Raw genomic sequence first — 12180 nt, forward strand, 5'->3', positions numbered from 1 at the left:
ATAGTGGTTTAAATATACTGCTCAAGAAGGTTGAGAAAGTGGTCGAGCCAATGAAAGTATCATATAACAAGCGGTTAAAAAATCAATTTTGTTGTCCTGCAGTGAAAAAATTTGTGAATCGTTGTGACAGTTTACCTAGTGGCATTTGGTTGGATGCGCTATTCGTGTCGGCTCTTGAGGAAAGCGGGCCTCTGTTTCGTGTGAGTTTGATATGTATTGGTTCTAATGGCCAACTATATTTAGTTATGTCAATCATTGTGTTTAATTGACGGAGAATTTTAAGTGTTTCTCCCTTTTTGATTTTAATTACTAGATTAAACAATGTGTTCCCTGTAGTGAGATAATCTGTGTTTACGGGTGCTATAATATCTTAACGTGTTAATATGTCAAGTAAGTGTTGTACTCGTTATTGTAGTTGTAGGGGTATACTTGTAGCTCGTTGGTTTTTGAATTTGCTGTTGCCTTTAAAGGTAGTTTTTATTCAATTTTTATCTTTCCTACCTCAAAATTAGACGTGGCATAACAAAGTTTATATTTTATTAAGAATTGTGCCAGTTGTTCAAACTATTTTTGTCTCAACTCGCTATGTTCAAAACTGAATATTCTGAGAAATTTTTTGTCTGCATCTGTGCTTTATATTCACCTTACTGTTGCTTGGTGAGAATTAAGCAATATAGTTTCACAGGTGTTTCGGATGTACTGTTTGCAAGGTAATTTGAGGTATAGGCATCCACGAATTCAGTGAGTTCATTGATGCGATATTTCGTAATTCGAAGATATAAGTGAGAAACCTTGCTGTGCATATCGAACTAATTTTTAGTGGGTGGTTAACGGATTAGTAAGTGTTAGTGGGTGGTTTAACGGATTTCGTATAAGAAATTGAATAATGCATTGGTAAGGATATTCGAGATTTTTTATATCCATTATGGAAAAAAACATATTGTTACGTTGTGTTATGAATGAGGAATAAGATTTATACATTATAGTTTCATTTGCAAACTTGCTTTTACAATCGTATGCAGTGAGTGAATAAGTTTAACTTCTTTGTTCAATGGGGGGATGGTTCATTATTCGATGGTATGCCCGGGGGTTGTCTAGACTAAACGAGACGGATTTTGACTTTGTGGTAGTCGGTTTTTTGAGGATGAAGCCGTAATAAAAAGCCGTAAAGAGTTGTCGGAGAAATATTTCTCCATTTGTTCTTGAAGGAATAATTTTTTGGGGTATTACGGTACAATGTTGCTACGGTGGCGGGTTATATGTTTACCCTAAATATCCTTTAGTTTCTATATGAACAATTTCGGAGTGTAAATTAATTTTTAAGGTCCAACTTTTAGTGGTTTAATGTTTTTTTTATATTCCAATTTGTTGAGCTTTTTTTACAACGAGAACATAATTGTTAATTTTTAGAGTTTGAGCCGTTCCAAAAGGGCGAAATATAAACGTGCGTAAACCTTTATGCTGATTTAATTGATTTTGTTATTCGTTGTAATATTCTTAGCGTATCTTTTCACAAGTACGGAATCAGTCTGCAAAAGTTCTTTTTTTGCGTTTTTTAATTTGAGTGTGGTGACGAAGATATTCAGTAAGTGTATGCTTTAGAAAGGAGTAGCAGGGTGAATTTTGTGAGTGTTTACATTGACCAAAACTGTGTGTAGTGGAAGATAGGTTAAACATTATTGCCTTTTTAGGTTTAATGCTAAAAACGAGTTAATATGGTGAAAGGTTGATGTTTGTTCTAACTTGAGAGTTAAATGCAAATGAGATTGTTTGCTTTTTTTCTCACCATTTGTCATATTGTGAATATAAGTTTGAGCATATAAACGTGTTTAATTGTCTATTACTAATTTCTACTAGTCCATTGGACCATCCTGCAGACGGTGTGGGTGTTTTAAATTGAACGATATATATGCGGCAAAAATACTCAAGTTCGCCGTTAATATATTCATTTCCATTGTCAGTTACCAAAATCCCTGCAATTCCAAAATTAACTACGCATTGATCAACAAACATTTTTATTGCGTTTGATGCATCACTTCTGGGTGAAATGTGGAGATCAACATAGTGTGTGAAATCGTCTGCTATAAAATAGACGTACGAATTTGCATCTTAAGACGGAGAAATTGGACCTTTCGTATCCATTGATATACGATGATTCAAGTATGCCAAGAGTTCTTGATATGGCTGTTGTGGAGCCACAAAGAGGTTTGGGAAGGATTTGCTTGTTTGGCCATTGAAAAAATCTTGTGTAAGTTTTGCTATCCATGGTTTATATTTGGAAAATAATAATTTTCTCTTATTGCAGCGTAAGATTCTTCATGACTGGATTGGCCTGAAAGATCATGTGAAAGAGCGAAACGAAATATTGTTAAGATCAAAGATAATGATAGACAATTTTTGGTGATTTTGTCTCGTGTATATAACATAAGAGGTGACTTGTTTCGTTAAGACTTAAGTCATGGAAACGTTTATACTAGTGTAGAAGTCCTTTGTTTGCTCTGGTTGTTAGTGTAGTTATACAAGAGCAGTTTTTATATTGTTTCCAGAAAAGAATCTGTCGTAGGACAGAGTCTTGCTGTTGTGTTTCTTGTAGGAATATACCAATTATCTTTGTGTGTTCATTATAGAAGTGACTGAATATCTCTGGTGATTTAGGTATGAAGTCATCCATTAGCAGGAAGTGAAATTTTTTTGGCATTTATCATTTCTGCTTAACTTGCATTTTAAGTATCGGTTGTAAATGGTTCTGTTTATGTTAGTGTACAGAGTAACATCTGTGTATTGTACAATATGCTAAGTTTCCAATTGTGGTTGACGTAGTTATAACTAGTCAGGAATTTCTACCGTCCGTAGACAACCTTTGCCACATGTTGTCGTCGTAAGTGAACAATTTAGTAGGTCTTGAAATAAAAGGTTCTTTCCTTCCATCCAAATTATGTGTAGGTTGGGGAATTTCATTAAGATGAGTTGAAACTTATAAACTCTGTTGTTTAGTTTAATCTTTTGTGTGATCAAGAAAAAAATTTGTTTTTGGTCAGTGCATAGAATAATAAGGTGTTGTGACCCTTGGATAGGAAACTCATAATCAGAGGGTGCGTAGATTATTGCAGAACATTCGCGGAGAATGGCTGAAAGTCTTAGTTCTAAGGTAGAGAATAAACGAGAGTTTGCGGAAACTAGTTCCATTTTTCCAAATTGGATTTTTGAAGGAGTATAGTGCCAATGACATAGTTCAAGGCATCACAAAAAATATGGAAGGGTTTTCCCGAGTTGGGGATTGCGAGACGTAGTGCATCGTCTGTAAGTTCCTTTTTTACTCTGCCAAATGTTTGTTGAAAATCTAATGTCCATTTGAAATTGACTGTGTCTCTGATTTGAAGATAGAAGAGTCTCAGGATGACTTGGGGATTAAAAATATATTTTGAGATTAAGGTTAAAAGTCCAACAGAATTTTGTATTTTTATTTTGTTTTCTGGTGGTTGTAGCTTTAGAAAACCATCTATTTCAGATTTAGGAAAGTTATATGTGTTTATTTGATATTTGGTGTCTCAAAGATTGGCTGATTTTAAAAAAGAACGAGTTCTCTGGAGCAGCTTTGAAGTTTTAAGTTTTGAAGATTTTGGGGTGTTTATCTAATGTTTGTAACAATGTATCTGTTGTGGAATCTTGAATTAAAACATTGTCACAGTATGTGATAATTTTACTTTAGCGAAATAGTGGTTTAGATATACTGCTCAAGAAGGTTGAGAAAGTGGCTGAGCTAATAAAAATATCATACAACAAGCGGTTAAAAAATCAATTTTGTTGTCCTGCAGTGACAAAATTTGTGAATCGTTGTGACAGTTTTCCTAGTGGCATTTGGTTGGATGCGCTATTCGTGTCGGCTCTTGAGGAAAGCGGGCCTCTGTTTCGTGTGAGTTTGATATGTATTGGTTCTAATGGCCAACTATATTTAGTTATGTCAATCATTGTGTTTAATTGACGGAGAATTTTAAGTGTTTCTCCCTTTTTGATTTTAATTACTAGATTAAACAATGTGTTCCCTGTAGTGAGATAATCTGTGTTTACGGGTGCTATAATATCTTAACGTGTTAATATGTCAAGTAAGTGTTGTACTCGTTATTGTAGTTGTAGGGGTATACTTGTAGCTCGTTGGTTTTTGAATTTGATGTTGCCTTTAAAGGTAGTTTTTATTCAATTTTTATCTTTCCTACCTCAAAATTAGACGTGGCATAACAAAGTTTATATTTTATTAAGAATTGTGCCAGTTGTTCAAACTATTTTTGTCTCAACTCGGTGTGTTCAAAATTGAATATTCTGAGAAATTTTTTGTCTGCATCTGTGAACATAGAGGTATCAAACAGCGTGTGAAATGCTTTTGGTTGTGCTTTATATTCACCTTACTGTTGCTTGAGGAGAATTAAGCAATATAGTTTCACAGGTGTTTCGGATGTACTGTTTGCAAGGTAATTTGAGGTATAGGCATCCACGAATTCAGTGAGTTCATTGATGCGATATTTCGTAATTTGAAGATATATAATTGAGAAACCTTGCTGTGCATATCGAACTAAATTTTAGTGGGTGTTTAACGGATTAGTAAGTGTTAGTGGGTGGTTGAACGGATTTCGTATAGGAAATTGAATAAAGCATTGGTAAGGATATTCGAGATTTTTTATATCCATTATGGAAAAAAACATATTGTTACGTAGTGTTATAAATGAGAAATAAGATTTATACCTTATAGTTCCAATTGCAAATTTGCTTTTACAATTGTATGCAGTGAGTGAATAAGTTTAACTTCTTTGTTCAAAAGCCTGAAATTATAATGAGCGATCTCCAATAACGGGGAAAAATTGTGAATAATATGGTGGTAATTTTGTGGAAGATTCACAGAATTTTAGGATTTTTGATTCCTAAGTTTGTTTTTTCTCTAGTGTGTTAGATGAACTCTTAATAGATTCTACGGATTTTCCTCGGAATGGTACAATATTAAATTAGTGTTTGACACGTCAAAATTGAGTGTAAAATTATTGTTTTGATAAGTTCTGTTTTCTGTTACATCTGGATAAAGAGTAAGTTTTACCGTTTCATTTGACTGTAATTTAGAAGTATTTGCTGCTGAGAGAACAAGTTTTAATGCTTCCATCTGTAATTTGAAGTATTCTTTATTTTCATTCCAGGTATCATTATTTAGTACCTTAAGTGTAGCTTGCGAGTCTATTAAAAGATCGATTTCAAGGTGTGGTGGGGAAAATGTATTCATATGATCAAGTGTCTGTTTTGTAATTAATGTGAGTGATAGTACCCAAATGTTAATTTTACACGATGTGGAAAAAATGTATCCTCCTGTGTGAGTATTACATTCCATCTGACATTTAAAATATTTATCTTGTGTATTTTGATTGAGTTCCGAAAGTAAGTCATTATATTGTCTTTCTAGCAATCGTTCTTCTGAAGCATTTTGCGTTTCGGTTTGTTCTGTGTTAGACGTTGTGTCATCCGTTTGCTCTTGGTCTAAAAATGAGTTAAGGTAATTTTTGTACATTTTTGAGGCAATTGCGTGAGATAATTTTTCATGAACGGTTCCCATCTCTATTATAATTAGGTGATTGTGGTCTAGAGTTACTAGAGTACGTGATATTATTATTTATATGGTTTGTTTTTTCTGGAGATTTGGTGGTCTCGGGTATGGAGAACCCGTTCAACTCGGTGGTTTAATGTTACTATTTCCATAGTATGGTTTTGATACTGTAAATGATTGTTTATTAGTACTTCTATGTCGAGGAGTGTTTCCATTTTCTCTACTATTGCTTCATGAGCGATAGAGGAAAGGTAATGGTTGACCGGTCATGTCATTTGTTTATTTGGGATCTTTTGTTTCCCTCTAACTGCTTGATAAAAAGTCTGTTTCTTAGGTTTCTCGAGTGGTTTTATGTAATCTTTTTGGGACAGGTGGAAGTTCTGTGTCCTGATCGTGATGATCTTTTGCAAAATTTAATGAATAGTGGTTTATCCTCATAATTTGGAGCAATTGAGTAATTGTGTTGTACTACGTTGACCCCATAAGCAATATCCTGTTCCTTTTTGTGTACATCATCTCTGTGAGATTATCGATATGCATAGGTATAGCATTTATGGATAATGAAAAGTGGGATTTATGCTGATCTTAAGTCTATCTATGTGTGTTTTAGTAATGTCTTCCAGATGAATTTTCTCGACTAATTATGCAATTGGAAACTTTGCTTCCAAGGAAGGTGATTTGTGGTTTGCAATCCTTTTAAGAGCTATTCTAGCTAATTGAGGTTAGAGCGTTTACAAAAGTGCGTCATTCGTTTTTGTTTTTCTTATATCTAGGGCGTCTTTAACGTGTGCTTTGCTAGTCACTTGTTTAATTGAAAGTGCTGATGTTCTTATTTGTTCTCCCGAGGCACGTGTTATGCTTTCGAGGATTAATTTTGATTGTGCTTCCGATTGTTGGTTATTAGAGGTCTTTTGAAATTCTCGGCAGAACGCTTGCCAATTCTTCTTAATTTCTAATGGTGAGTACCATTGTTATGCCGGACTGATCAGGGCCGTCTGTATCATAGCAATTTGTCTGAGAATACACGCTTCGTGCGGGTCCTGCTGTCATTACTATGTTTGCTGTAATGGCATTTAGAAAATCTGTAGTGTATGTGCTGTCAGTACCATAAAATAGTCTTAAAGGTGTTTGTGTTTTTGTAGACCCTGCTCGCAAAAATAGGGGATTGGAGCATTTCTTGTGGTTTGTTGACTGTTTTGTGATTTAAACTTTCTAATAAAATTCACTAATTGTTGGGGGGGGGGGGTTAGATAAATATTTTGATTGTTGGTTGACGCTGGTTGATTTGATGTATTTAAAATGGCAGGTTCAATATTTTTTGTACTGAATTTCGTCTTTGTAAGCGTGGTAGAGGTGTTTTTATATTAAGTAATGGCGGAAGTTCAGTTAAGTTTACAAGTTGTCCTTTTCTGTGATTTTCGTAATTATTGAGTTGTTATTAGTGTTAATAATGACCTCATTATGATTATTATTATTATTTTTTAAATTATTTTTATTAATAGTATTATTATTGTTATTATTATTTTTATTATTATTATTATTATTATTATTATTATTATTATTATTATTTTTATTATTATTATTATTATTATTATTATTAATATTATTATTATTATTATTACTGTGATTTTCAAGGTCATTAACGAAAGAGTGTTCACGATATGGGATCAAAGATCAAAAAAGTTTTCCATCATCCAGTAATGTGGAGTTGAAGTCAGTTTCTATGGTTTCGTTTAAATTGGAGTCCATTGCCCGTGAATGTACTATGGTGTCCACATTTTTTTATCGGGGATGTTTCAAGAGACGTTTTTGTGTTTTCTGGGATGTTTGTGACAGTAAGTGTTTGATTTTCTACATTTTGGTTTTTGATTTCAATTTTGTTACGCTCAGTTTTGAATTTTTGAAGGATTTCCGTTGGTACTTCAGTGATAGTTATGAAATTTTGCAGGAAAACAAATTGACTAAAAATTGTAGTGTAATGTTTCTGGTAGTGTGTAATGTTTAATAATTGTGGATACGTCGTTTCGGCTATTAGATTTGTAGCGGGAAAAAGGTGTATTACTAAACATATCCGGAACCTGTGTATATTCCAATATAAAAGGGTGAGAGTGTCTAGTATCTCTACTTGGGATAAATCTGCATCTTTTGCAGAGCTTATATATGTTTTTATAAGGTGAGTAAATTCTTAAATTTCTTGTCTATCGATGTACATTTTCTGTACGCTTTCTTTTTGTGACTGTAAAGCGGCGGTATTTAGCGTTGACGCGAGGAGATTCAGAAATTCGAATTACGATTTTTTAAATGTACCAGCTCTATCCGAGGGTTGGAAGAAATTCATAAAGTGTGTCTGATAGTGGGTTAAAAAAATATCATAGATGAGTGAGATATGTGTGGTAGTGAGAGGATCACAAATAAAAATAATGGAGGCTTTTGTGATTTGACTTCAGTAAATTTCGATTAGGTAATAAATAAAAGCAATTCGTGAGACTTGTGAAGCTTTTTCCGGTAAGGAGAGGAGAGGCTGTTGCTCTACTGCAAAATAGTGATATATGAGATGTATTGTTGTATTTAAAAGCAAGTTTAATTCATCTTGCTGCTGATATTGTGCAACCTTAAGTGGTAGGATTTCATGCATAAGGAGTTTGTTTTTTTTTGTAGGAATAGCTAATTGTAATTCATCAGAATGTGTCTCCGGTTTTGATGACGTTAGGCCAGTGTGACGGCTCATTTTGGTAATATTAATGTTTTGTTTTAATTGTCTTAGTTTTTTGTTAGGGTTGTGTTCCCCGTTTTCTGAATTTTATGTGTACAAAGAGTTTAAAGTTATATAAACTAGTTCTAAGTTTTTTTTCTCAATAGAGAAAAATGTGGTTTGTTTGAGTTCACCTTACGGTGAGAGTTTGTTAACTCACTGCTTGCACCAGTTAAGGCAGACCCGAATTGGGCTCCCTTTACAGCCTTAAGGTATAAAGAGCTAGGGCTACTTACTTCTGCGCGCAAAGTAGACTTATCTATATCTGTAAGACTAACTGACTCTGTAAGACAAAGAAGATAAAGTTCTAATATTACGGTGGTAATAGGGTATAGCGCTGGAGTCAAGTGTATACATATGGTGTACTTAAACTAACAGAATGCCTAGAGTTAAGCATGCGCTTCATATAAGAGAATAGTGTCTTCTCAGTCTCCGATTTGATGGAGGAGTGCATCCATTATTTCTACTGCTACAATACTCCCATAACGTTAACCTGACAGTCCTTGCAGCTCTACTTCTGTTTCCATACTGATGCGAGACCAGGCATCCTACAAGCCTATATATCATCACTTCCAATTTGTCGTGTTCCAGTTTGGGTTCAATTTGAGTGTTCTAATTTTCTTTTTTTTTCCTACTAGCATAATCTGCCGGTCATTGTAACCTGAGCAGCGTGTTCCAAGATCTATATAAGAATAGTTCACGACAGGATTTTAAATTAAATTATATTAAAAATTCACATTAACTTCAAATATATTAGGGTTTGTATTACAAGATCGGCTAAAATGATTTCACCTTAGCGTATAAAAATTTCATACCTATCCCTATATTTCCTATCCCTCCCAGAGTTTATGTTTGAAACGATACTTTTGCCCTTCATGTTTTCTTCGCCATTGACAATTGGCTCCCGGGGCTCTTCTGTTTTTTCGATGATACAATGTCTCTCTGATTCTCTTACTGTATCATATTCTCTGATTTTGCGAAATCATATTCATTAACAACGTCTTACTTTTTCTTGTAAGTTTAATTTGAAAAAATGAATATTCGAAACAGAATTGATCCGAGATTTGTACAAAAGTTCCAGAGACATTCAAAATGTTCTGAAACATTTAGGACATTTTGTACCAATATTTTAAAGTCTCAGCTCGGTACAGCATAGATTTCATCGGCACTGGATAACTGCCCCCAAGAACTGGTCTAAATCTGGTGGAGCGATGCATGTGCCACACGTTATGAGTATTCAAAATTATGATGTACTCTAGGAGTAATTTTCACTGTGATGCGTTGATTAGTGAAACAAACTAACTCTAGGGGACCGCAGATACCCTTGACTTTGACTGTCGTTTGCGAGTGAGTACTTGGAGGTCGCGTCCGAAAACTGATGCAATTGGCTGCTGCTCTGTTGATTGAGATTGTTTACATTGTTTACGTTATGAGACACATTGCGAGCAGCGCTCAGAGCCGACCGGGAGTCCTGTTTTAGTTCACGGATCAAAGATTATCGAAAATGATAACTTTAATAATGACACAGGCGAAAATGGTATTTTTTACGTTCTATGATACTATGAAAAATCTCTGATAAGATAATAAACAGATCTTGAACGATAAAACTTTATCTTATCAGCTCTCAAAACAAAAATAGGATCTAAGCTGTTTCGGCCCACAGCCAATGAAAAATTGAAACCTGGTAAATTGTTCACTGGAATTAATCCAAAACGTATTGATATGCGAATTAGAAAATTGGGATCTTTTCGGTTTGTGCCCCTTCCCCAGTACGTTATGCGTCCCCCCCCCCAGTTACAGAGCACGTGCCATTACATAGTAAATCATTAAGTAAAAATATGGCACATGCGTGGGGGGGGGGGTTCAAATAATATGCGCCCAGTAAGCTGGGGGGGGGGGGGGGCACAAACGGAAAAGATCCGAAAATTGCTCAACTTTGTTCTTAAGTTTGATTCTATATGTTGAAACTATAAATGCTTATAGCAGATCAGAACTAACCACACATCGTCGTATACTTTCCTAAGAAATTATATAAAGGGTAATGCCAACATCGCCGATCTTCTTTAAGATTTTTTTGTGTCACTGTAGTGCATAGATAAAAGGGGTCTCTCGCATTATAGCCCCCCCCCTGCAATTATGGCCCCCCATTATGGTATAATTACCAAGATGGGGGGCTATAGATTATCTGACCATCAAGCTGGGGGAGGGGCTATAATGGGAAAGACCTGACAACAGTCAGGATTATTGGTATCCTCCATAACACTTCTTAACTAGAATATTGTAAGATAGAAAGTCTGTAACTCTACTTTTTGTTGTTAATTTCTTGAGCAAAAATACACTGCTTCCCAAGGTCATCACCCGTCTAGGCGTAAAAGCATTTTGATGTCCTTTCAATTGTGTATGTAAATTAGTTCTATCAACTAATTGTTTTCTATACCTACTTAAGAACAATTTGTTAATATTATTATTTTATATAATTTTACAGCTGAAACGTCATATAAACTATAGTCCCCCAATCATGGCATTTATACCATAATGGGGGCTATATTTTCGGGATCTATTTTCTGTTCCGCCCTAACGTGCTATATAACAACATATAATTTGTAACTTGGGGGTCATAAAAAGGGTCTTTCCCATTATAGCCCCCCCCCCATGAAAATATAGCCCCCCCATTATGGTATATTTACCATGATTGGGGGGGGGGGCTATAGGTTATCTGACCACTAAGCTGGGGGGGGGGGGCTATAATGGGAAAGACCCCATAAAAACACTGAGGGGGGGCAGAATAGATCCTATTTTTGAATGGGGTGTTTTTGCCCTAATTTTAAAACTCTAAGTTCCTTATTTGGTTAGATCCCTGTTTGTCAAATGCACTTTGCAAAGGAGGCCCAAAACTGATGTTGTTGATGCTATAAGCATTGTACTCTTGAAAGTTTTCATCGCTATTCCTTCGCATGTTTGAATTAGAGCATCCATCTGTCTGTCCTCTTTGCGCTTCCTCTAATCCTCCTCCTACTCCACTTGCGGCACCATCTGGAGCTTGGTCTATTCCTCTCTCCTTGCTTTTCCACTTCCTCATTTATATCCTTTGTGGTTTCTTCTCCGTTATTGCTGTATTCCGAGATGGCCACCAGAAACCTTCCTTAGGTGTCCTCCAATTACCCTAAATAGGGGCCTCCAATTATAGCACCCCACTTTAGTGGTCAGATAACCTGTAGCCCCCCGTCCCAATCAGCTTGAAAAATTAGGGGTTTTGCGAATAATGCGCACCAGTTGTGCTGGGGGGGGGGGCTAAAAACGGGAAATATAATAGCATTCTAGCATACAACACGATCTGCAAGTGGGGGTGCTATAGTTGAGGCTGCTGTAGGAGCGGGGTAGTCAATGATCCGCCGGGAGTGATAACAAAGCAGCCGACAGAAGTAAAGATTGTGTAGTGTTCTTCTTAATAAGTTCAAGGAGCCGGTCTTCTTAATAATTTATTGATCAAAAAAGCACGTGCCAATTATTTTTAACAGATATTTGTCATAATGGGATCTTTTCTGTTTGTGCCTCCAGAACGATATGCACCCCCCAGTTAAAGAGCAGGTGCGCTTTGGGGTCCCGGGTTGCTCATCATACAAAATTCTTGGTAGTCAAACTAGGTCATATGTGATTCCTAGTAATCATACTAGGTCATATATGATTTCCTAGAAATCATACAGGGATCATTAAAAAAATTTTGGATCTATTCTGTTGCGGCCCCCCCCCCCCAGCTTATTGAGCATAAATTTTTTATGACCTCCTTGCGCACGTGCTATTTTCGTACATAGTAACGTGCTATATAGCAAAATATAATTTGTAACTG

At 35.5% G+C, this 12180-nt stretch overlaps 1 protein-coding gene across 1 annotated transcript in view; it reads right to left on the reverse strand.

Annotated features, from left to right (window-relative positions):
- Positions 1 to 11490, reverse strand: part of LOC142341318 (uncharacterized) — a 42441-nt gene extending 30951 nt beyond the window's left edge. Inside the window, exons 1-2 of the mRNA XM_075392243.1 lie at positions 11190 to 11490; positions 9637 to 9803 (exon numbers count right to left, since the gene is read on the reverse strand). Of these exons, the coding sequence (XP_075248358.1) occupies positions 9637 to 9803; positions 11190 to 11412 (390 nt within the window). The 5' untranslated portion in view covers positions 11413 to 11490. The remainder of the gene's footprint in view (positions 1 to 9636; positions 9804 to 11189) is intronic.
- Positions 11491 to 12180: the final 690 nt, after the last annotated feature.

This window comes from Convolutriloba macropyga, chromosome 6, assembly GCF_964194025.1.
Source record: "Convolutriloba macropyga chromosome 6, txConMacr16.3, whole genome shotgun sequence".
In the NCBI taxonomy this organism is placed as follows: Eukaryota; Metazoa; Xenacoelomorpha; order Acoela; family Convolutidae; genus Convolutriloba; species Convolutriloba macropyga.